The sequence below is a fragment of the Callorhinchus milii genome, unplaced genomic scaffold (genome assembly GCF_018977255.1).
Source record: "Callorhinchus milii isolate IMCB2004 unplaced genomic scaffold, IMCB_Cmil_1.0 Scaffold6, whole genome shotgun sequence".
Classification (NCBI taxonomy): Eukaryota; Metazoa; Chordata; class Chondrichthyes; order Chimaeriformes; family Callorhinchidae; genus Callorhinchus; species Callorhinchus milii.
Window position 1 is genome coordinate 29,206,370 of NW_024704747.1, and position 23,690 is coordinate 29,230,059.

At 39.9% G+C, this 23,690-nt stretch overlaps 2 protein-coding genes across 2 annotated transcripts in view; both read left to right on the forward strand.

Annotated features, from left to right (window-relative positions):
• Nucleotides 1-15,415, forward strand: part of heg1 (heart development protein with EGF-like domains 1) — a 28,243-nt gene extending 12,828 nt beyond the window's left edge. Inside the window, exons 2-13 of the mRNA XM_007889892.2 lie at nt 57-2,918; nt 4,130-4,243; nt 4,421-4,543; nt 5,594-5,691; nt 7,091-7,149; nt 7,269-7,426; nt 7,708-7,842; nt 8,364-8,406; nt 8,508-8,545; nt 10,160-10,247; nt 12,336-12,513; nt 13,838-15,415. Of these exons, the coding sequence (XP_007888083.2) occupies nt 57-2,918; nt 4,130-4,243; nt 4,421-4,543; nt 5,594-5,691; nt 7,091-7,149; nt 7,269-7,426; nt 7,708-7,842; nt 8,364-8,406; nt 8,508-8,545; nt 10,160-10,247; nt 12,336-12,513; nt 13,838-13,981 (4,040 nt within the window). The 3' untranslated portion in view covers nt 13,982-15,415. The remainder of the gene's footprint in view (nt 1-56; nt 2,919-4,129; nt 4,244-4,420; nt 4,544-5,593; nt 5,692-7,090; nt 7,150-7,268; nt 7,427-7,707; nt 7,843-8,363; nt 8,407-8,507; nt 8,546-10,159; nt 10,248-12,335; nt 12,514-13,837) is intronic.
• The window catches only part of LOC103176394 (mucin-13), a 33,565-nt gene continuing 25,045 nt past the window's right edge, over nt 15,171-23,690 (forward strand). Inside the window, exons 1-3 of the mRNA XM_042336249.1 lie at nt 15,171-15,197; nt 21,472-21,638; nt 23,558-23,584. Of these exons, the coding sequence (XP_042192183.1) occupies nt 15,171-15,197; nt 21,472-21,638; nt 23,558-23,584 (221 nt within the window). The remainder of the gene's footprint in view (nt 15,198-21,471; nt 21,639-23,557; nt 23,585-23,690) is intronic.

The window sequence follows — 23,690 nt, forward strand, 5'->3', positions numbered from 1 at the left end:
GAATACGCTACGAAAGGATGTTTAATTTGACTGTCATTTTATTTCCAATTTCCTAGGGCCTAAAAGTAGCAATCAGATGAACAGTAGCATTACTTCTGAGAGCTGGACACATCATTCACAGACTGACAGCACCTATATCACAACTGGAGAGGACACATCTACCACTACTACATCCCCGAAAGACACAGAATTGTCTACTCATTTTACAACAGTTACCAACAGTTCACAACTCGATCGTTCATCTTCAACAGACACTGGAGAGACTATCACAAGTGATTCTGAATCGACGAGTCATTTAAGTATGACCATGCTTTCAACAGGAGCTTTATCTATAGATGTCTCAGACTCCATCAATCGTTCACCTTCGGGAAATGAGCTTCCAAGTGGCGTTGGAGAATTAACAAGCCAGAGACTTGTCATTGATTCAGAAAGAACTTTAAGTACTGCAGCAAATACTTCTGAGGTGTTTGCAATCACTTCACTGAATCTTTCTGAACAATCTTCAAATACTTCACCGATTATTTCGGAAAGATCTATAGATATTTTATCGAATGCTTCTGAGGTCTCATCATTTACTTTACCGAGTCATTCTGAAAGGTCTTCAGAAACCTCGCCTAATATTTATGAAAGATTACCTATGGTTTCTAAAAGTTTTATAAATATCGTACCAAATAATACTGACTTATCTTCATTTACTTCACTGACTGAATCTCAAATACCAAATGAAAGCTCTTCAGAAACCTCACCTAGTATTTCTGAAAGATCGCTGAGTATTTCTGAAAGTTCATTGAGTAATTCTGAACAATCACTTAGTATTTCTGAAAGATCACTGAGTAATTCTGAACAATCACAGAGTATTTCTGAAAGATCACTGAGTAATTCTGAACAATCACAGAGTATTTCTGAAAGTTCATTGAGTAATTCTGAACAATCACAGAGTATTTCTGAAAGTTCATTGAGTAATTCTGAACAATCACAGAGTATTTCTGAAAGTTCACTGAGTAATTCTGAACAATCACAGAGTATTTCTGAAAGTTCACTGAGTAATTCTGAACAATCACTGAGTATTTCTGAAAGATCCATAAATACTGACTTCTCTTCATTTACTTCGATTGATATTTCTGAAACCTCATCCAGTGTTTCTGAATCCTCACCTAGTATTTCTCAAACATCACTGAGTATTTCCAAAAGATCAATCAGTATTTCTGAAACATTCCCAAGTATTTCTGAAACGTCACCTAGTACATCTGAAGCATCATTGAGTATTTCGGAGAGATCCATAAGTACACCAAACAAAACTGAATTATCTTCATTTACTATCCCGAACAAACCCGAAAGGTCTTCAGACACTTCAGTTAATATTTCTGAAAGATCTGTAAATACTGTTACAGTACAAGATGCTTCCGATAAGTCTTTATTTACTTCACTGGATGATTCAGAAAGAACTTCAAATAGTCCATTGAATGATTCTGAAACCTTTTCAAGTCCTGCTGAGCCATCATTCAGTACGTTATCAAAGGAGTCTTCAAGTACTTCATTGAATGGTGTCGAAAAGCATTTAAGTACTTCGGCAAATGATTCTGAAGGTTCAATGGATGCTTCAACAATTAGTCCTGAAGAGGCAAGAGATTTATTTTCGACAATTTCACCCGTGGATTTGAATGACATCAGCAATGGTTCAGACGTATCAGCTTCAGCAACTGGTTCACAGTCAACCAGTCGCTTACATGTTTATCCAAGTGTAGCAACTGTACCTGCTATTATAACAAGTACTTCAGTTAGCAAGACAACGGATGATTTCTTAAATACCACTTTTCTTTCTACGGAAAATAACACTAACTTGATGGTTACAACTTTATCTTCTAGACACACAGATTCAGAAAGGTTGCCTGATGATTCTACGAAGATAACTTCCTCTAGTTTTAGCGCAATCAATTCTTCCAAACTGGATCTAGTGGTATCAGAAACTGACAGTCTTCTTAAATCAACCCAGTTTCTCAGAACAACGGCACAAAATACTCTCAGTACAGTAGTTCCTGGAAGAACAACAGACTCTCCAGGAACTGTAGGACATTCAACAACAAATGGAGATTTATCATTTTCGACCGCAGGGCTGCCTGTTACAGAAACAAGAACTTCCTCAGCAAAAATTCTGATAACACCTGGGACTCAATCCATCACAACCTCTGCACTTTCACAAACCCCCACAGACACTTCACAGACTCCAGAAATTAGTACGGTGGGAAGAGAACTTACCAGTGAGAGGACCAGTCCGGCAGCTTTGACCAGTACTTTCATAGCAAGAGAAACCACAGAGATTATGCAGGTGCTGCCTACAACTGCCCTCATTGAAACAACTGAACCAACCAGTACAACAATTGTGACAAGCACAAAGATTTGGACTAGCGCAAGGTCAGCAAGTGTTACACCAAATGTAACTCACTCAGAAACCTCAACCAGCACATATATTCCAACCAGCACAGAGATTGCTACCAGCACAATGCTGTCAACCAGCACAAGTAGTCCAGCTAGCACACATATTCTATTCAGCACAACGCCTCTAACTAGTACAATGCTTCTAACTAGCACAGGGATTCCAACCAGCACAAGTAATTCAGCTAGCACAGAGATTGCTACCAGCTCAATGCCTTCAGCCAGCTCAATGCCTTCAACCAGCTCAATGCCTTCAACCAGCTCAATGCCTTCAACCAGCTCAATGCCTTCAACCAGCACAATGTCTCCAATCACCACATGGATTCCTGCCAGTACAAGGACTCCAACTAGCACAGTGATTCCCATCAGTACAAGAATCACAACTACTAAAGAATCTGCTCCGGAAACAACAACAATAACAACAACAACAGCAGTGCTTCATATTACCAATACAAGTACATCTCAAATGTCCACAGTATCGGCAGGTAAAGTCGCTTTCAAGATTTCGGTGACCATCACAGTCTTAAAATTCAACTAACATGTTATGTTCATTATTTTATGGTTTTCTAACCAGTTTGTCTCAGTTGGCAGTATTCTTGCGTGCGGGGATAGATTCAAGCCCTCCACCAGGATTTGAGTGACGTAAAAGCAGTCTTATTTGCCTGAGGTGACAACTTGGTTCAGTTGGTAGCACTCTCACCTCTGAGTGAAAATGTTGTGGGTTTCAGTCCCACATTGGGACTTTGAACTCATAGTCTAGGTTGACACTCCAGCGGAATGAGGCAGGAGTGTTGCATTATTAGTGTTTCAGATAATATTTTTAAACTGAGGTCCTATCTGAGAATGATAGCATCAATATAGACAGTGCGAAATTCAAATATATGAATATATATGAATATAGCTGTTGATTAAGCCGTTGATAAATTTATTAGAAAATGCTCACTTTGGCTAATTTCCTCATTGTCAATCTGTTGTGAATCCGTTCAGTAAATACTTTGGGTGTTTATATACTTTTTAGTTTTTAAATCTGAAGTATAGGTTGGTTTTAGACTTGATATATAGCTATTAGTTTAACATTTCGCTTTTTTTTATTACTTTTAACATTTTTTAATGTTTTTTTAACATTTCACTTTTGTAATACACGCTGCAGATCGGATTTCCCCCAAGCTGAGATTCTGGATCTGACCCTGATCTCATTCATGAGTTGGCATTAAATCTTAACCTGACAACTTCAATGTTTTTTTNCTGGCCTGTATTTTTATGTTTTATGCGCGATAGGGTGAGGAAGAGGCTTCCTAGCTCTCGGATTTTGGACTGAGGACTTGATTAAACATCTCGGACTGTGGTCTCCTATCAGTTTGGGAAAAAACAGGGAAAGTTTCAGGCCAAATGTTCCTTCGATTCATCTAGAGAGTTGGTTCTATGTAGCGTCTTGGGATGTCCTCCCAACGTGAAAGGCACTGTATTGGATCATGTATGAAGACTGATCTACTGCTGTCCCACTTGGGTGAGATGGTAGACAAGTGGTTAGCTTGTGACTAGTTTTGGATTAAGCTAGGATGTTATTGTTATAGTTTGTTCTTAGAAAGCAGGTGCTACCATGCTTCAGAACCTAGTAATGATCAACCAACTAAATCGCCAGTTTAAATAAGCTAATTACTGATTTTATTTCATTTTGTACAATTTCTTTAAACAGAGAACCTCTGCATCTCAAATCCTTGTCTGAATGGTGGCACGTGTATCATTCTTGATAATAACAGCAAACAGTGTGTATGCCCACCCAACTGGCAAGGAACAGACTGCAATGAAGGTAAAGTGTTTTCCTGTGCTTTCTTACCAAGGCTTCTAAGTCCAACAGCAAATTAAATTTGTATAATCATGTTAAGTGATATCAGTGACTTTCCAGTGAAACACAAATCTCGTTCCTTAAATCTACAAAGCTTTTTTTTAATTGAATGTGTTAATTTCTTCTCTCTTCCTTGACTAGATGTGGATGAGTGCCTATTAAATCTCTGCCCATCTCAAGCACAGTGCCTTAACACCCTGGGCTCTTTCACCTGTAAGTGCCCTGCGGGGTATTACCTCGAGAAAGGAGCAAGATGCACTTTGGGTAAGAAAATACTACATAGTTCAGCAATATCTCTGTGACAGAGGTGAACGGACATTGTTAAACTTGGCTTCTCTCGATTTGGCATCAAATGTTAGCTGTTGCCACGTGTAATGATGCTTTTTTTCTGAAACCTGTGGGTTTTTTTCTCCGTTCACACACTGTGGCTTCACTTTGGGTGGGATTGAGGTGGGGAGGAGCAGAGGTAGGGATAGGGATATGGTTTTTTTCATGACTATTTTTTCTCTTTTCTTCCCCGGTTCTGCTGCTCTTAAATTATTAGCAGTGGTCGTGAAGATAAACGTCTAAAACCTTTGCACTCGCAAAATGCATCTGACCCCTTTGTGCAACGTATATGTCACAAGATCAGTTCAGATGAAGAAGACCCCTTGATCTCATCCTTCCATTATGTCCACCCTACCATCTTCCCATCACAGCATCAAGCTGTGTTGTTTTTAAATGAGTCCAGCGTCCTGGCCTCAGCCACACTTCCCAGCAATCTGTTCCTGCCATTAATTATCCTCTTGAAATCGTCCTTTACTCCTATCCTCTAGTTTTACTGGCTAAAGGCAAGTTTTATTCTCGGTTTACTTTTTCAATCCCTTTTATGTTGATTTGCTTATGTGTCTGGGTTACTATGTCCTTTTATTCCCCTTTTATAATAATAAATAATCAGTGCATGTGACGAATGCCTGATCACATTGAGACGTCTCAAAGCACTTCACAGAATTTTACTGTGCAGTTCGGTGACTGTGCATTTGTACGTAAACTCTTAACAAATTTCGCCCACCAAATACACAGTCACTCCACTTTACAGTATATTCTGAGAAGCGCTTTGAGACGTCTCGAAGACATGATAAAACTGTATCAAATGAAAGGATTATTATTACCTGCAAACGGAGGCAACTTGCTATGGAAATTGTGGCTGATTCGGTTCTGAACCTTTATGATTTTTTCAGCAAGAAAATACTTTGACTATATATCAGAATATTGCTTTACCAATAAGTTTGTACAGATTGTCAACTGGTCTTGGTCTTCATTATCTTTCTGCAGCAAGAACCTTTGCAGGTATTTTCTACATGGAGCGCCCCTTCACCATCAAATCCCGAATCTCAGGAACTTGGGAGCTTGAAACAAATATTTTAAAAATGGTGAGTTTGGTTTCAAACTACAAAAGCAAGCGATACAACATATACAGTCAATTCACTTTACAGTGTATTCTGTGAAGCGCTTTGAGACGTCTCAATGACGTGATAAGGTGCCATATCAAATGCAAAGATTATTATTATTATTCCTTCCTAGAAAATGATTACTGCTACTCAAAATAATCACGTTGCCTGTTATTATTTAATTGGTTTATTTTAGAAGGGTTGAAACGTGAATTGACCGCTTTGCCTGAGATTGTAATCTGGTCTTGGAGGAGATTAGTAGGAATTTACAGCTGTTTAAATGAGTTTGTCCCAGCCCAGTTAGAATGATTTATGGACCTTAATCCTAGTTTTGACCACTCACGCTCACCATCCATCCACCCAGCTTTACAAATCCATTTGGATTGCCTTTAAGAAGAGAAACATTCCTGGGAATGCTAAAAATATGGTGAAACTCCAACAAAGTACAGCAGGATGTTTCCTCATTTCCTGAGGCCCTATAAGAGGATCAGCACCAACATTTCAATGTATATTTTTGGATTAGAACTAGCTATCCCAGTGCTGAAAGGTTAATTATTATTGGATAGTTTATTGGTGTTTCTGTTGTGTAATTGCCTTAGCACTGGTTGTATTTCTTTCAACTCTTACTTTCCAAGTTGATGTTGCCATTTTTTTTTACTTTCCAATTCCTGTTGTTTCTTTTCTTTCCTCTGGATCTGAAGATATTAAACTGTTTGTGCTAGTGATAAGGGGAAGAGCATAATCATAATAATATTAATACTTATTAATAATCCTTGCATTTGATTTTGCACCTTATTGAGTCTTTGAGACGTCTCAAAACACTTTACAGAATATACTACAAGGTGAATCGACTGTATATTACATGTGAGAAACACGGCAGCCAATTGCGCACGGCAGTGTCCCACAAATAGCTGTGGGATGATTGACCAAATTATTATTATATAATAACCGTTTGTTAGTTTCCCACATTTAAGAAATCTAATTTCCCTGCTCAAGTTCACAATGTGGATGCTCTAACACAAGCCATCGCCTTCTCTGTATGCCTTTCTCTGGTGTGACGATATAATATCATAAACAAATGCAGCACAATTTTCTTCTTTGACAAAAGGTATATTCCTCAGAATTGATTCCTCAGAATCAAGGAGCTTTTGTTAGAGATTAGAGTGAACTGGCAGCAGAATATGGAGTTTGGCTCCAAGGATATTTTACTGGGTGAACAGCCAACTTCACAATTCTTTGTTCAATCTTGGAGCCAAGGAAACCTTCACTTGGAAATAAAATTGATCTTTTTTTTGAGAACCTAGGAGGGATTTAAAAAATCTATAAACAAGTACCTCATTCCAGCATTACATGTTTTATATTTTTTTCCTCCCCCCCACAGCTTAATGCTTCTCTGTTTTCTCTAAACGGCTACCATACATCTGTCGTTGTCGAATTAAGGTAAGCTAAAGTTAACTATTCCGTACTACGTTGTATGAAGTAATACGGCAAAGTATGAACATTTCTCACCCGAATTATACTAAAGTGACATTGTTAATCATTTCAAATCTGATTTACAGCGAGCCTGACGTCAGCATTTCTGTCTTGAATATGTTTATACTCTCATCCAATGTTACTACCTCAGAGGTATTGAACAGTGTACAAACTTACATAGCAAACTGCAGGAATCACCCTGGAAGCTGCCAATTTCTGCACCATTACCAGATGTTCTATAAAGGTAAAAAGCTGCAAAGTCGTATCATCATTGTTAACACTGTCAACAACAGGAAAGGTTGGAGTTGTGGGGGGTGGTGGGTGGGGGTGGGCTGGGGGGAAGAAGGGAAAATAAGTGAGAGGAAGGATCCACCTTCAACACATAATTGGTTTAATAAATATTCACCTGCGCTGTACATTTCACTCCTTTACTGTAGCGTTAAATAATAAAGCTCCCCTTTTTCACAACCACTTTCGGGGGGAAAAAATAACACTGACTTTTTCCTCTCTTGTTTTCTTTCACAGATAAAAAATTATGTAGCTTGAAATTTCCTGAATGTGACAGTGCAACTGCAGAATGTAATGATTTTAACGGGATCGCAGTGTGTCAGTGTAAAGATGGTTATTTCAAATACAGCACCATGGATCATTCATGTCGAGGTATGTGATCGTTCAGATGTAAATCCTACAGGAATCTCCATGCTGCGTTTTGCCCACAAATACACAGTCACTGTACTTTACAATATATTCCGTGAAACGCTTTGAGACGTCTCGAAGATGTGAAAAGGCGCTGTATCAAATGCAAGGATTGTTATTATGTCCTCTGATTCGACTGTTCAGTACAAGATAAAGCAGTTTATCGTGGTCTACATTATCTTATCCCTTCAGAATTTGAAAGTTTGAGCTTGCATGTTTATAACTGCTTATCATGAGGCGACAACGCCAAGTGCTTTACCGTGGTTACTGTCGAGTACAGTGACCACTTTTGCGTGTAAAGAAAGATAGTACAAACAGCCATGCTGTGAAGAATTAATTTGCACAAGTTGCCATGGATAGTTATTATTGTTGATCAAAGGAAAACTGCAGCCTTTAAAGTTGATTTCTTTTTAATATTGAGTACAAGGCATGAAAATTGTTTAACTGAAACATGTAATGATACTTGTATTTTCATCTTGATCCAGCATGTGATGATGGCTACAAATTAAAGAATGGAACCTGCATCCCGTAAGTAGTGTTGCAAATGTTCTTTTTTAATTATAGCATTGAAAAGTCTGCTCTTTGAGAAAATCTGAGCATTAATTTCTCTCGTGCTTTCTACCTGACAGTTGCCTGTTTGGATTCGGTGGATTCAACTGTAAAAATCGTAAGTTCACACAGTTTAGCTTAAGCTTTTCATGATTTCCGACGTTCAGCCAAGATAGGTGATGATTTTTGAGACGTCTCAACACGGAAATAAGGTGCTATATCAATGCAAGGATTATTATTATTATTATTTTAAAACTTTCTTGTAAAAGTTAATTGAGCCTCTAAGTTTAATTGTCCTAATTGTCAATTAAAAGTGCTGTCCAGCTCATAATCATTAATATGAATCACTCTGTGGCCTAACCTGTGTGAAGGTTCTCTTAGTGATATGATGCTGGTGCCCTCATGATTAACATTTGATGCCATGTTTGGAAAGAGTAGCACTGATATGCCAATTTCATGATTAATTCTTGGGTCATTTCAAGTTCTTATCTAAGTGCTGTTCTTGGCACTGGGTTGTTAAAGTGGTTCTTATGCCATACGTTCCTTATGTTTTGACCACAAGAGAGAGTCAGGTTTTTCATAATTTCAACATAAAAGGAAGTGATGAAGAGTCACTTTTTAATAAGAAGTTGTGTTTCTGCCGCGAGCGAGCGAGTGAGTGAGTGAAATATTTGTAGCCTTTGGTTTCACGAGAGTTGTGTGAGAATTGGTCATTTGAAAACGGGAGGTTTTGGGAGATAATACTAATGGATAAATCACTATTGTATTGTGTCTCTCTCTTCATTTCACCCCCTCAGAAAATAGTTCATTTGCCATGTGTGGCATGCTAGAGCCTTCCACAGATTGGTGAAGGGAGAAGAAAAGAAAAAAAGCAAATTTAGGGAGAAAAATATGGCTTGTGTTCGATCACATTCATAATTAAGACATTGACCGAAAATATGGCTTTTCCGAAATTTGATATTCAGCCAATTTCACTTTGTATTCCACTCTCCACAGCACCAATGTGAGGCTTTTCACATCTTCAAGAGACCTCAGGAGTTGGATTGGAAGTGTGAAGTACTCACTGATTCAGGCCTTTTCAAATCTATTGCTGCTTTAGAACTCTCGGATAGTCAAAGCAAAAAAGGAACAGTATGATATTGTGTACTGGAATATTGATCCCATTGAATCTAAAAGTTGATGTTATCTGTTGCCACTAGTTACAAAGCAAACATTGTTCTCATTTTCCATGCACTCTTTAAAGCCACCGCTCCTTATGACCACAAAGGTTTGTTTTCAGCAGCGATAGTATATTTGAGTTCCACCCTAATGATGAGCCAGCTGAATAAGGTTTTCACTACCATCACTGCTTGTATCGGAACAGTTTCTCTTGGGTGGTGGAACTCTCTTTTTCACTAAACTTAATTAACCCAGGCATCCAATTTTGAGAGACAAATACACGAAAGAAAACAGTTGAAAGGAAATTCCAAATACACGTCCAAATTCAAAGTTTGGTGACTTTATCTCATGTAGTCATAAGCATGAAGGCAGCTAATTAATAAGCAATACAGATTTTATTGCATTTATTGATGTCTTGTCTTTATTCCTGATAACTGATGTGGGTCAATCCAGATTAAATTATTTTTTCTGTTGTTGAGATTGCAATGGTATTGCTCGCTGTCCTTGGAGCTGTTGTAATATAGGAATGCTTTGTATTATATTAACATTAACACTTTTTTTCCTTTCCTTTTAGCTTATAAACTCATCACTGTGGTGATCGCTGCTGCTGGGGGAGGATTGCTGCTTATCCTGGGCATTGCACTAACAATCACTTGCTGCAGGTGTGTACAAGGACTCACTCTTTGCCTCCATTTTGGAGTGGAGTCCTGTAGCTCAGTGGTTAGAGCACTCGCCTCGCAAGCGAGAGGACCTGGGTTAGATTCCTGGGCAGGGCGAACATTGGGCAAGTTTCCTTACTCCACACACTCACCTCTGTTCACCTAGCAGCAAATAGGATCCCGGTTGTTAGTCGATTGGTGGATCAGTTTTCTGGAGGATCAGTTTTCTGGGGGAAATAATCCCTTTGAAAAATATAAATTAATAATAATTGCTTCACTCAATCCATGACTGTTTGTGGGACACTGCGTGTGCAGTTGGTTGTTGAGTTTCGGCCACAAAATATTCAGTCAAATCACTTCACAGTATTTTCTGTGAAGCGCTTTGAGACGTCTTGAAGACGTGATAAGGCGCTATATTGATTACAACTGTTATTATTATCATAACTTTGATTCATCAGGTCATAGCTCATCATACCAGTAGCTTCCTGCGCAGAGGTGAACGGAAAATGTTATTAAATTGGCTCATGTTTTAAGCATGATGCACTGCATCTGCAAAGATGATAAAATTCTTAAACTGATAACATTTTTAAAATTCTCCTTTGCTTATCTTGAAGCGTTTTATAACCCAAAAGGATTAAGAATTGGGGAAAAGTCCATTTTACACCTCCAGTTCATTGTTTTTACAACCCAAGTTTCTCGCGCAAAATGTCACACCCTGTAATTCAGAACATATTGTCCCCTTATATTTGGTATTGTGCCTTGCACGTCAGGAGGATGTCTCCCAAGCGCTTCACGGGAGTTATTGTAAAGTGTAGTGACTGTGTATTTGTAGGTGTACACAGTAGCCAATTTGCGCTTAGCAATGTCACACAAACAGTAATGAAGTGAATGACCAATTTTACTTTGGGAATTCTTGGTCAGGGCATCGGGAGAAACCCCCTTCTTTTTCTTCCGGGACCTCAGTTTAACATCTCATCCCCAGGACAATACAGCACATCCTCAGCATTGCATTGGAGAGTCAACTTAGACTATATGAGTTTCAAATCCTGACACGTGGCTTGAACCCACAACCTGAGTACGAACTCAGCCAGGCTGTCACTCAAATTCATCTGAGTAAATTAAATTAATTTACAATGTTTGCTCCTTAGACCTTAGCTTTGATGGTATATTTTGTACATGTTGATTTAGATATTTTTTTTCCTGGGCTGTTGAAATCATTATTGATTTCACTTAGTTAACTGGTTGTTTGGTTACTAAATTAATAGCTCAGTACCAATTTAAAAAATGTAAAGCTAAACAGGATTTTACATAAATAATCTATTTTAGAGACACAAGGCTAATGTTTCATCTGAAAGACAGTGCCTCTGCTAATGCAGAAACAGCACTGTCTAGAGCGTCAGCCTAGAGTATGCGGTCAAATTCCCAACGTTGGAATAAAATGTGCTCCTAACACATTGACAATCTTACTAACAGAGCCTGCCTCAGCCCGGTATAGACTCAACATGATAAAATATTGAACCAATTAAGAAATAGTAGCATTTCAGTCAATAATTTTAGATGCAAATGTAAATTCGACTTTATGGTTGGAACTGAAGCTGACCAAAACCAATGGTCTTTCACTCAGGTCACAAATTTCTGGCCCAACTCAATAGCAGCATCAGATATTTTCCAATCAGGTATAAGAACATAAGAATTTACTAGGCAAAAGAAGACCAAGGTCCATCTAGTTCTCCTTCCACCATCCTGGCAGTCGCTTGAGATGTCATGTCCCAAAATATAGACTATCCTGAGATATTATTTTCTAGCAGGAACCTATCCAATTTGTGCTTGAAACAAGCGATACTTTCTGCTTCCACCATCTCTGGAGGGAACCTGTTTAATAGGTTTACAACTTGTTCACTGAAATAGTGTTTCCACAGATTTGTTCTGAATTTACCCCCTTTCAATCGCAGGCTGTGTCCTCTGGTTCTACTCTCACATGAAGCAATTTGCAAATGTAAACCAGCAATAAATACTAACAATTTTTATGAAATGGTCTTAATATTATAACTGTGTTACTATAAGCTTAAGCTTTTGTTTTCTTATTCTCAGGAAAGGTAAAAAAGATATCAGAAAACTGATCTTCAAGGGTGAAGATTTTCAGATGTCTCCATACGCTGATTACCCTAAAAATCCCAGGATATCTGCGGAGTGGGGCAAAGAGACGATAGAGTTGCAGGAGAATGGAAGCACAAAAAACTTACTGCAGATGACAGATGTGTACTGTTCGGTAAATATCACCCCCAAAAATACAACTGTCGGAATGCTTTTAACAGGGATTTCAATAATTTGCACCAAAATACTGTCAGTATGGAAATTACTTCCCATCAATTATTCCTAATTCACTCAGGACTTCTCTAGATCTTTGTGTTGTTTCCTACTTTCTGTTTTGTTTCTTTTTAAAGTCCTTTGGACTTTGCATCCAATCCTAGTGATTCTTCTGTTGAGCATTTCACAATATGTTCATCAACTTCCTTGACATGGTCCACTCCTAATGTCATGACTAAACAGTGATTTCATCCCAAGTTCTGTGAAATAGCAATGACCCTGTTATTATCACGTTTTCAGAAAAATATTTTTTATGACTTTCCAAAGTTCATTCATCAACTATTACCTTTTAATGTCCTCTCTTAATCCTTCTTTAATCCTTCTGGTCTCCCTATCTTGCCTCAACAACATCAACTCATATATTACTCATATATTTTCTCCGTTGCTGACACTGTTTCTGGTCGTCTCAATTTCATCTTTTTATTATTAAGCATTTATTATTTCTGTTTTTCTACAAAAGACCAATTCTGTCCCAAGATCTGGACCACGGCCTCCAAATATTGGTGGGGGAGTTCTTAGTGATGACTTGTTTTCCTATCATGTTATTGATCCAGTCCTCTATATTGATGGACTGGCTCAATTGGTTAGCACTTGACTCGGACTCAAAGGTTTGTGGGTTCAAGCCTCACGTCGGGAATTTGGGCATCATAACCTACGTACTCCAGTACAATGTTGCAGGAGTGTTGCATTGTCAGAGGCGCAATCCTTTGGGTCAGATCCTACACTGAGGTCCTGACTGCTTGTTCGAGATCCTCTGAAAAGAGAAGTGAGCTTCTTTAAGTCTTAAATCCTGATGGGTAATTTGAACCCTCAACCTTCTGACTCAGAGGTGAGAGTGCCACCAACTGAGCCCGGCTGACAGACAAACTCGCTATATTAGTATTATACAGTGATTATTTAAGCAGTGTCCCCGGTTCTGTATCTGACCCTGAACTTGGTATGTTTAAGTTCTAGGCTTGTTTGGCAATTTAAAAAANTGTAGAGAGCAGGAAAGAAACTGTTGGATAGATAGTCTTTACTTTAAAACTTTACCTCTATAAGAAAACAAATCTTATAATAATAATAATAATCCTTGCATTTGATATAGCGTCTTATTACATCTTCGAGACGTCTCAAAGCGCTTCACAGAATATACTGTAAAGTGAATTGACTCTGTAGTTTGTGGCCGAAATGCAAATGCCATTTGGTTCTCCTTCAATCACTTACTGTTGTGTTTTCCTTTCCAGTCTGGATTGAGAGTGTCAGATGTAGACAGAAATGGACTGTATCCTTACACTGGTTTACCAGGATCACGCTATTCCTGTATCTATCCTGGACAATACAATCCGTCTTTCATCAGTGATGAAGCCAGAAGACGGGACTATTTTTAACCAAAGAATACTACAGATTTATTTTTTAGCGTTGCACCAGAACTTGGCGCATCGAAGCAAAAATAAAGAGAGATGATCTACTGAAAAACAGCTGAATGATGGTAAAAGACTGGTGGAATGTGAAGAAGCCCTATACAGTCATGTTGTCAGCAACGACCTTACGCAGTATCACACTGTGACCAGCAAACAATCAAGTGACATACATCGACTGCACTGAATGTCCTTATTTGCAGCGACACTCAGACACGCTCTGCTTAACAAGTGGGCAATTCCTTTCTTGTTCCTAGTTTCCTGATAATTGGTATTATTTCATTTGACGAAACCGCTGCCAGTATTATCAACCTGACTAAATAGTAATGTTGCACAACTCTAAGAGACACTAATGGTGACAAATTGGTGGAAGAAATAAGCACTATTAAGCCATAAACCCAAGTGTCTTTACTATTGTATTGTTCCAGTCTAACAGGAATTCAACCACATCAGTATTATGGCTGGAAACCTCAGTCTGAATTTGAAAGCCTGCTTCTCAATCACTTTACATGCTTACGGTGCTTGGTTCACATGATATTTGCGCTGATTATTAAACTAGTTTTTCTTATTCTTTCCTTTCTCGCTAATGCACAGCTTCTGTCGGAAGAACATGAAAACCAGCATGTTCCTCCTTAACTCTAAGGTATTGTACAGCACAGTCAATGGAGCAGAGTTTTTCCAAGTTTAAAAAAAAATGTTGCATTCACTTCCCATGTCAACTTAACGCGGGGGAACGTTGACCACAGATATTGTTCAGTACTAAACATTTTCAGAATATTGAACTCAATGATTTCTGATCGCCAGAGACTGAGATTGCAAGGAAATGATCTCAAAAGATGTTATTTATAACCGCCTTACGTAAGATAGTGCTGAATTAATAATACTTGTTTTGCTGCTGCAGTTAGCTGCTTTTCGTGCTCAGAGACGCTACCCTGCTTGGGGCGGGGGTGCTATATAAATGCAAGTTGTTGTCGTTGCTGTTTTAACCACGCGTCTTTTTTAAAGTTTGATTTAATAAGTTTTTTTATGCTTTGTCTGCTGATCTCATCCAGTGGGCAGTGGTTTTGCTAATTTTCAGCTTGCTCAGTGCAACACTGAAGGACAAGATACAGTATTAAAGTAAACTTCTCAAATGTCAGGAGTAGCTTTATCCCGCAGCATGGCGTCAGCTGTAGTTTGCGTCAGCGTATGTTGGTATATACCCAGTCCTGATGTTTTCCTTCCTTTTTGTAATCTCAGGGGAAATGTTGTATTCAGTATTGGGGTAAAGTGAACTCGTCTAATGGGTTGACCGTTAAAATGCCATCGCCAGTTCAGAGTTCTTGCATATACACAATACAGCGCAAAATTATCTTTGTAAAGCGTCTTTCACGTCGGGAGGACATCCCAAGGTGCTGAACAGTCAGGGATAGGACCCGAACCGGGGGTGGGGGTTGGGATCAGGGAGGGTGGAGGGCGCAGAGAGTAGCAGGGTGGCCGAAGGCCCGGTTGAAGAGGAGGGTCTTGAAGGAGACAAGGGAGGAAGTGAGGTGAAGGGAATGTGGGATGTTCCAGATTTCCAGAGGGTGGGGGCAGAGAGGCTGAAGGCCCGATCGCCAATGGTGGGCTGGGTGGGGGACATAGTGTAGGCCGGAGAGAGCGGACTGGTCGGAGAGGTAGGAGGGGGCGAGGCCGTAGAGGGCCTTGAAGGTGAGAACGAGAATTTTGAACTCGACCCTCTGAGGGTTGGATTAACCGGTGGAGCCGGGTGAGGGTGGGGGTGATGGGGTCATGGAGTCTGGTGCAGAAGAGGACACGAGCTGCTGAACTCCGCAGCTTGTGGAGGGAAGAGTTGGGAAGGCCGACAAGCGGGGAGTTTCCGTAGTCGAGCCGGTTGCAATGAGTGCAATGAATGAATATTCTTCACAGTTAACAGGGAGTGATGCTATTGTTGTTTCCTGCTGTTTACAACTTGGGGCCTGAGACATTGAACTTGTTCATAATCGTATTTTAAAGAAGTTGTGTCACGCAAACCCACGGGAACTTCACTCCTCAAGCAATAATTACAACAGACAGTTGGTGCACTTTGGATACCCATGTGATTAATGAGGTCAACAAATTCCTAGGAAGGTCCCAGACTGAAACTCAGAGAGAGGGGAGATGAACAGACACTCCTTTAAGCGCTCTGAGACGCTACCCTGGATGGAGGGCGCTATATAAGTGCAAGTTGTTGTTGTTAATGTACTGCAAAGTGAATTGACTGTATTTTGTGGGCAAAATACTCAGTCAATTCACTTTACAGTATACTCTGTGAAGCCCTTTGAGATGTCTCGAAGACGTGATGAGGCGCTGCATCAACTGCAAGGATTATTATCATTATCATTATTATTATTATTATTAATGCCATCAGCAATTTGTAGTTAATCTCATTTAATTGCTTTTAGCAGAGCAGTGATGAATATGTGGAATAGGCAATCCAGGCAGTTGGCATCTTCGGGGTGGGGTGTGTGTGTGGGAGTGGGGAGGGGCGGTGGAGGGGTGATTGTCTCAGCGGTTTTAAAAGGGAATTAGATAGTTATTTGGTAAAATAATTAAATTGTGGCGGAATGAAAGAATGTACTAATGGAGGATATTTATTTTACTTTGGGATTGACCGGATTGACTGCATGGCCTTTTCTAGTCCTGTGCAATCCAGGATTCCTTTCTCTGGGTGTAAGATGATCAATAGGAAGGTATAGTGCCAATGAAACAATTGTAAAAAGAGCTATATTTTCTCCTTCTAAACTGGACAGTGGGAGCTGGAAGGAAAGTAAGTGATTCAAGGTTCAGAGATTAAAAAATAACAATAAAGGAGAGATTTTACAACATGAGAAAGGAGTGAGAACAGCCAAGTTTTTTTAAAAGTTTTTTTTTAAATTAAGTTATATTTTTGTATTTATTTTAGTAGTTTGGGGTTACTTAATGTTAGCAAAATTCAACTGTAGGTGAGATTATTGGTGTAAGTTTTCAGTAAATTGATCAGAATGTTTTTACATTGTCCGGTTGTGAAACGGACTACATCAAAAATTGTGCATTATTATTAATAATGAGATATTTTGGTGTGTTTTCAATGTCTCACAGCAAGAGCTGAAAACTTGCAGAACCTGTTAGCGCCCAGAGCCCCATACACTCCAGCACTGAAAGGTTTATCGCTAAAGCAACAAAACCAAAACGTTGAATATAATTTGATATACAGGTTGGCTAAAGCCAAGGTTTGGGGGAACTCCAGAGTGTGTGGTGAGGTAACTGCTGAAGTGTAACCAGCTAAAACCGCATAGCTTGCCTTTGATATTACTGTCTGGCCAGCTTTCCCGCTGCTTGTCCAGCTCGGACCGCCCTACCCGTTAGGGCTTTGGCTTGCAGGGTTAACAGGAGCTGAATGGGGTTGACTCCCTGCTCCCAGTGACTGGTCGCATTTGGTGGAAGTGCAAAAAACATTAGTTAAAAACTATAAAAGCACAAATAACACCTTCAACAAGTTGCCGTTATTTGCAGTACCCAGAGGCGTAGCTGAAAGTCGATGAGTTTTTCCCACTAATGAGTGCACTTTGTAACCTCCTTATCACTTGCAGGTGTGAACATGACTGCAACCTACTTTCTTATTCTATTCTGAACAGTGGTTTAGTGTTCAGGTTATTTGTGGCGTCATGTTGTCTTTACAGTGATAGTGAGAAAGGGAGGTGTTAGCAGGACACTGATTGCAGTTGGTGAAACAACATTTTCACATAGGAAAGACGTGGGGAAAATTGAGATCTAGATACATTAGGAGCACATGAAAAGTTTGTAGTATTACAGCGCTAATACTGTCCACTAGCCAGCTCAATTCTGAGTAGTTTAAAAACTTTCTGTCAAGCAAATCACAATTACAGCGACTGCAATCTCGTTTGTTGTTGGCTGTCAGGATAAGATCATCATTCAAACATATTAAAATGACACGGTCCTTACGTGGGTGGGCACTGAGTCAACTAGCCTTATGTCTGTTTCCGGCAGTGCATCCTGAGACCTTACAGTGCTTACAGTCACCTTCCCCCTCCCTCCCCCCGCCTCGGAGTCAGGCTCAGCCATTGTCAAGCGCTCTGGGACCCTACCCCATGTGAAGGACGCTATATAAATGGAAGTTGTTGCTGTTAATACCTTGCCATGGTGACCAAACTCCCATAATGACCAACTTTTGCTTTCCTATCTCAACCGCCCATTTTGAATCCATGTCTGGACGTTGTCAGGTTATTCCTTTCCATGTGGTTGTAGATCAGGAAATGCGGTAATCGCTGACAGAGGCTCCTGAAAATATGAAAGTTGTTAATACGTTTGCTGAGAAGTTGAATTCCCTCATTTAACAGATCTTAATCGCTCACAGCATAACTGGTAACAAATTTCTCACCTTGTCTTAAGTATAAAACCACATGTATTCGCTGTTAAGAAACTGAGCAGCAGGAAATGTCATGTAAACCTGAATAACAATTTCATTTATGTTTTAAGTTATTTTCCCTTCAATTTTTGTCTGTTATATTTTGGCATTATCTGTGTACTGATTATTTCAGTTCTAGTGGAGTATGCAATATTTAAACCTTGAAAGTATTTAGCAGATGAACCCTTTTTTTTTGCAAAAACAGAATCATTTTGTATACAGAAAGCCAATCGATTGAAATCTGACGTTCTAGTCAGCAGCATTTAGCAGAAAAATAAACTATTTGTCCAAATAATTGTTTTGTATTTTATGTACGGTAAGCAACAACAGACACAGTATGAACTGATAGAAATATAAGTGTTAGCATTTCAGGTGCTTAAAAGACTTTTAGTCAAAGTGTGGGATGCTGTCAACATCAAGCATTCATGGGTCAGGATTGGAATTCTTAAACATAGAGCAAAAGTTCTACCACTCATCGCCAAAATGCACATCACTGCACCAACATTTTGTACCTTCCCACAGCTAAGCCCACCTCCTTGACTGCACTTCTCAGTCATCTCTCCCCTTCCCATCTTCACTCCACCAGCTCAGGTGCCCAGCCGGCAGCGTCAAACGATCAGGGAATCTACCCTGTGTGAGAGGCGCTGTATCATAGAATTAAACAGCACAGAAGGCCCATCGTGTCTGTGCAGGCTCCTTGAGAAGAGCTGTCCAATTCAGTCCCACTCCCCCGCTCTCTCCCAATAGCCCTGCAAACTTCTTGTCCCCAAATAATTATCTACTTCTTTCTTAAAAGCTGTCAGCGTGTTAGGCTGACTGGCCCTACCTTTCCCTTTTGTGGGAATGTCTTTGTTCTGTCTCCGAACTATCTCCTCCTTGAAGGCTTCCCATTGCTCGTTGTTTTACCTGCCAATCTTTCTTCACAGTCCACCTTGGTTAGGTTCCTTTTTAACGCACTGAAATTAGCCCTCTTCTAGTTGAGTATCTTCTCCTTTGATTGCTCCTTGTTTCTTTCTATAAGTACTCTAAACCTAATGATGTTGTGATCACTGTTGTCCAGATGCTCTCGTACTGAAACCTGCTCCATTTCATTCCCCGGAACGAGATCCAGCACTGCTTCCTTCCTCGTCGGGCTGGAAACATACTGATCCAGAAAGTTATCCTGCACACATTTCAGGAATCCTTCCCCCTTTTGCCCTTTACACTGTTATTTTGCCAGTCTTTGTTAGGATAACTGAAGTCCCCCTTTATCACTATTCTATTGGTTTTGCTTCTTTCTGAAATCTGCTGCAAATTTGCTCATCTATGTCCTTTCCACTAGTTGGTGGTCTGTAGTATACACAACAACAACAGCAACAAAATTACATTGATAGAGCGCCTTTCAAATCTGGAGGATGGCCCAAGGCGCTGGACAGTCAGGGGTCAGGACCCGAGCATGGGGAGGGGTGGGGTAGGGGTGAGGGAAGGCAGAGAGTTGGGACGGTCGAAGAGAAGGGTCTTGAGAGAAGGAGGCAAGGGAGGAAGCGAGGTGAAGGGACCGTGGGATGGAGTTCCAGAGTGTGAGGGCAGAGAGGCTGAAACCCCGGCCACCGATGGCAGGTGACGGATCGAGCGAGAGACATGGAGCAGCCGGAGCCCGATGAAAGGAGGGAGCGGGCAGGTTGGCAGGGAGTCAGCAGGTCAGAGAGGGAGGAGGGGGCAAGGCCTTGAAAGTGAGGACGAGGATCTTGAATTCGATCTTCGATATACACCCAACAGAGTAACTAATTTTCTGCTCCTTAACTATAAATGCAAGTTGTTGTTGTTAACCACCTGGAGACATCCCGCCAACGTGAAAGGCACTGCTATATAACTATAAATTATATTGCACTGAAAAAATGTCGGTCAAAAGAGAGTGACGTTCTTGGTGTTTCACAATATGTTTACGACTCGTATCGAATGCATTGTGAAACGCTGTGAGTTTCATGCCTAATCAGCCCAACTTTTGAATAGTTTACACATAATTTTTTTTTATTGCAGCCCAGAGTTTCCCATCAAATATCTGTGGCCTGAGGATCGTGACTTACCAAAACACTCATCAACGGCGCAGCAAATGTTACATGTTTCAGTTTATAGCTTGGCATAACTTTGAAACTGCATTTTCTAGTGCCTTACGATGTCTTTTCGACGTGAAGGGCACTATACAAGTGTAATGTGTTGTTGTTTCTCCCTGAAGTTCGATTCTATTTAATAAGAACAACAATTTGCACTTATATACAAATATAATCTTGTTATTGTTATATAGCACCCTCCACCTGGGTAGCATCTCAGAGCGCATCAATAACAACCAAATCCAGGAAAGTACAAGTAAATAAAAGTATATATATGTGTGTGTGTATATATATATCTATATCTCCATATGGATATACTGTATATTTTTCTCCAGTTAATAGTTCCTGGTTTGTGAATATACCTAGCTCTTCTCATTGTAAATCAGAGTAATTATATTAGTAATGATATTAATGTGTTCATAAAATAGCAACTTGTTGCTGTGGTGGGAGAATGGTAAATTGGGACGGGCATTCAGGAAGGATGGCATCAGATGGGCCGAACAGCCTTCTTCATCCAAATAATCTTGTGATTTTATTCTAAGCATTGTCAGCTACTGTGACGATCAAAACAATGATAAATTGGTCATTTTCAATCCACGACTGTTTCTGGGACGCTGCTGTGCGCAATTGGCTGCCGTGTTTCGCCCACAAATATACAGTCAATTCACTTTACAGCATATTCTGTGAAGCGCTTTGAGATGTCTAGAAAACGTAAAAAGCGCTATATCAAATGCAAGGATTATTATTATTATGTTCAGCTCTATATGTTGACTCCAGTTTCCTGCTAGTTATCACACGGTACAATCATTAAGTTGGGCAGGTGTTGTATAATCAGTCGTCAAAGTATTTACAGTAAAGTCAATACCCTTCTGACGTAATACGTGAGATATAAATGTTCAAAGGTCAGTTTTTGTCTTAAATAAATCCCTGTCCCTTGTACCAAGTGCAGCACAATCACCATCGACATTGGAAAGGAAACATCGGGCTTCTGCTTTCCCAAGAGATCGCACCTTGAAGAAAGTGTTCCCGATGGCATTTACCAGCAAAGTGAAAATACCCATCGTTTACGGGATCCTTTTGGGACTTTTATGCAGCCGAGCATTGGTACAAGGTGAGAAAATAAGCTTTTTTTTATTGTAGAAGAACAAGGTCATTGTTTTATTTTCTCTCTGTTACTGTTTGTGAATAACAACAACTTGAATTTAGACAGCACCTTTCATGTGGGGTAGTGTCTCAGCGCTTAACAGTGGCGGGGCCTGACTCCGAGCCAGGGAGAGGGAAGAATGTGAGCCAAGGCACAGTTGAAGAGGATGGACTTCAGGCGTGATCTGAAGATGGGGAAGGAGGAGGCAAGGCAGAGGGATTGTGGCAGAGAGGTTTTGGGACTGTTAGGTGGCTGGAAGTGTGACCACCGATGGTGAAGGGAGAGGACACGGGATGTGCAGGAGGCCAGAAGCAGCTGAGCGAAGGCTCTGGTTAGTGGAGTGTGCTGAGGTGGAGAGGTGCCAGGGCATCAAGTGATTAATGCGTGAATTATGTGCTCATGTCCAAGAAATGGTTATTAAATACTAATGATTGAAGTTGTTCTTTGTGAAGAAGTAAGTTAAAATGTGCGTCAAATAATAATAATAATGATCCTTACATTTGATACAGCCCCTTATCACGTCTTTGAGATGTCTCAAAGCGCTTCGCAGAATAGACTGTAAAGCGGATTGACTGTATCTTTGTGGGTGGAAAAAATATATTAGGAGATTGTAATCAATGAAACCTGAAAAATCAGAACGTTTTTGAATTATTTTTTGTATTGGTGATTCAATTGCTTCGTTTAATGAAATAAAATGGAGTCACAATCAGGGAGTGGGAGTGGTGACTTTCTTTTACCATGTCATAAAAGACGAACATTGAGGTTATTTGCAGTTCCCTATTGCACAACGCAGCCCATCGACTGATAAGGACACACCGAACTTCTTAGTCCTTATCCATTGCTGTTTGTGGGACGCTGCTGTGCGCAATTGGCTGCCACGTTTTGCTCACAAAATATACAGTCAATTCACTTTACAATATATTCTGTGAAGCGCTTTGAGACGTCTCGAAGATGTGATGAGGCGCTGTATCAAATGCAAGGATTATTATTATTATTCTCTTTTGGAGCTTCAAAAAGTTACATTCATATTTTACTGTGAATTTACATTCGATAAATTTGGGGAGTGCAAATCTTCAGGACTATGGGGAGAGCGCGGGGGAGTGGGATTGATTTGAACAGCTCTTTTCAAAGAGCCGGCACAGACACGATGGGCCGAATGGCCTTTCTGTGCTGTATGATTCTATGATTCTAATAGTGGTTAAATAAATATTGACCATTTTTAATGTGCAAAAAGACCCATAAAAGTAGCGCAGTTTTCCCCCGATGATCTGAGTAAAGCTGCTGCTGGAATCTCTTTTGATCAGTCGGGTTTCTGACACGCGCAGAAAAACCAATCAATCACGTGGTTAAAAGTCTCTGAAGCAGACTGTGGTTTCCATATAAACGTGTTAGGACAAGACAACACTGAGCTGTGTTTCCCCCTTGTGGTGAATATTCTTCCACATTTCTCTGTTTAAGGCCACACATGAACAATGACCAATGTCTAGTCTCAGACTGTACCAGTGAATATAGTGATACTCCACTAGTATTTAGTTCTATCCACAGGGTGACTATAATGTCGTGATATAATAATAATATCTACCCTACTATCTAAAACAATCATCCTTCCTACAGGACTCATTAAACATTGTAATGAAATCACGACTTTTTGTCCAAAAGCAAGCTCTCACAAAACAAACTTCCAGTATTTGAATGGCTAAGAATGTTAAAAAATGTATAACAAACGTGTGGAGTGGAAGTTTGGAATGACAGAGGTTTACGTTCGACACCCAAGGACTGGGGAGGGGTAACAACCTGAATAAATGAGTTGCATCGCCGGGTTCAAAATAAAATGCTACTTTTATATAACACTTGTAAACAAATCACATTCAATATGTCTGTTACAGGTTCATCTGCTGCCGCAACTTCTCCAGGTACAGTGTCATTCCTTTAAACATAGATGTTTTGTGTTGATTGGATTTGTTTCTTAAATACTTTTTCAGTATAAGTGATCATAGGTGTTTCTATGTGTAAGTGTTA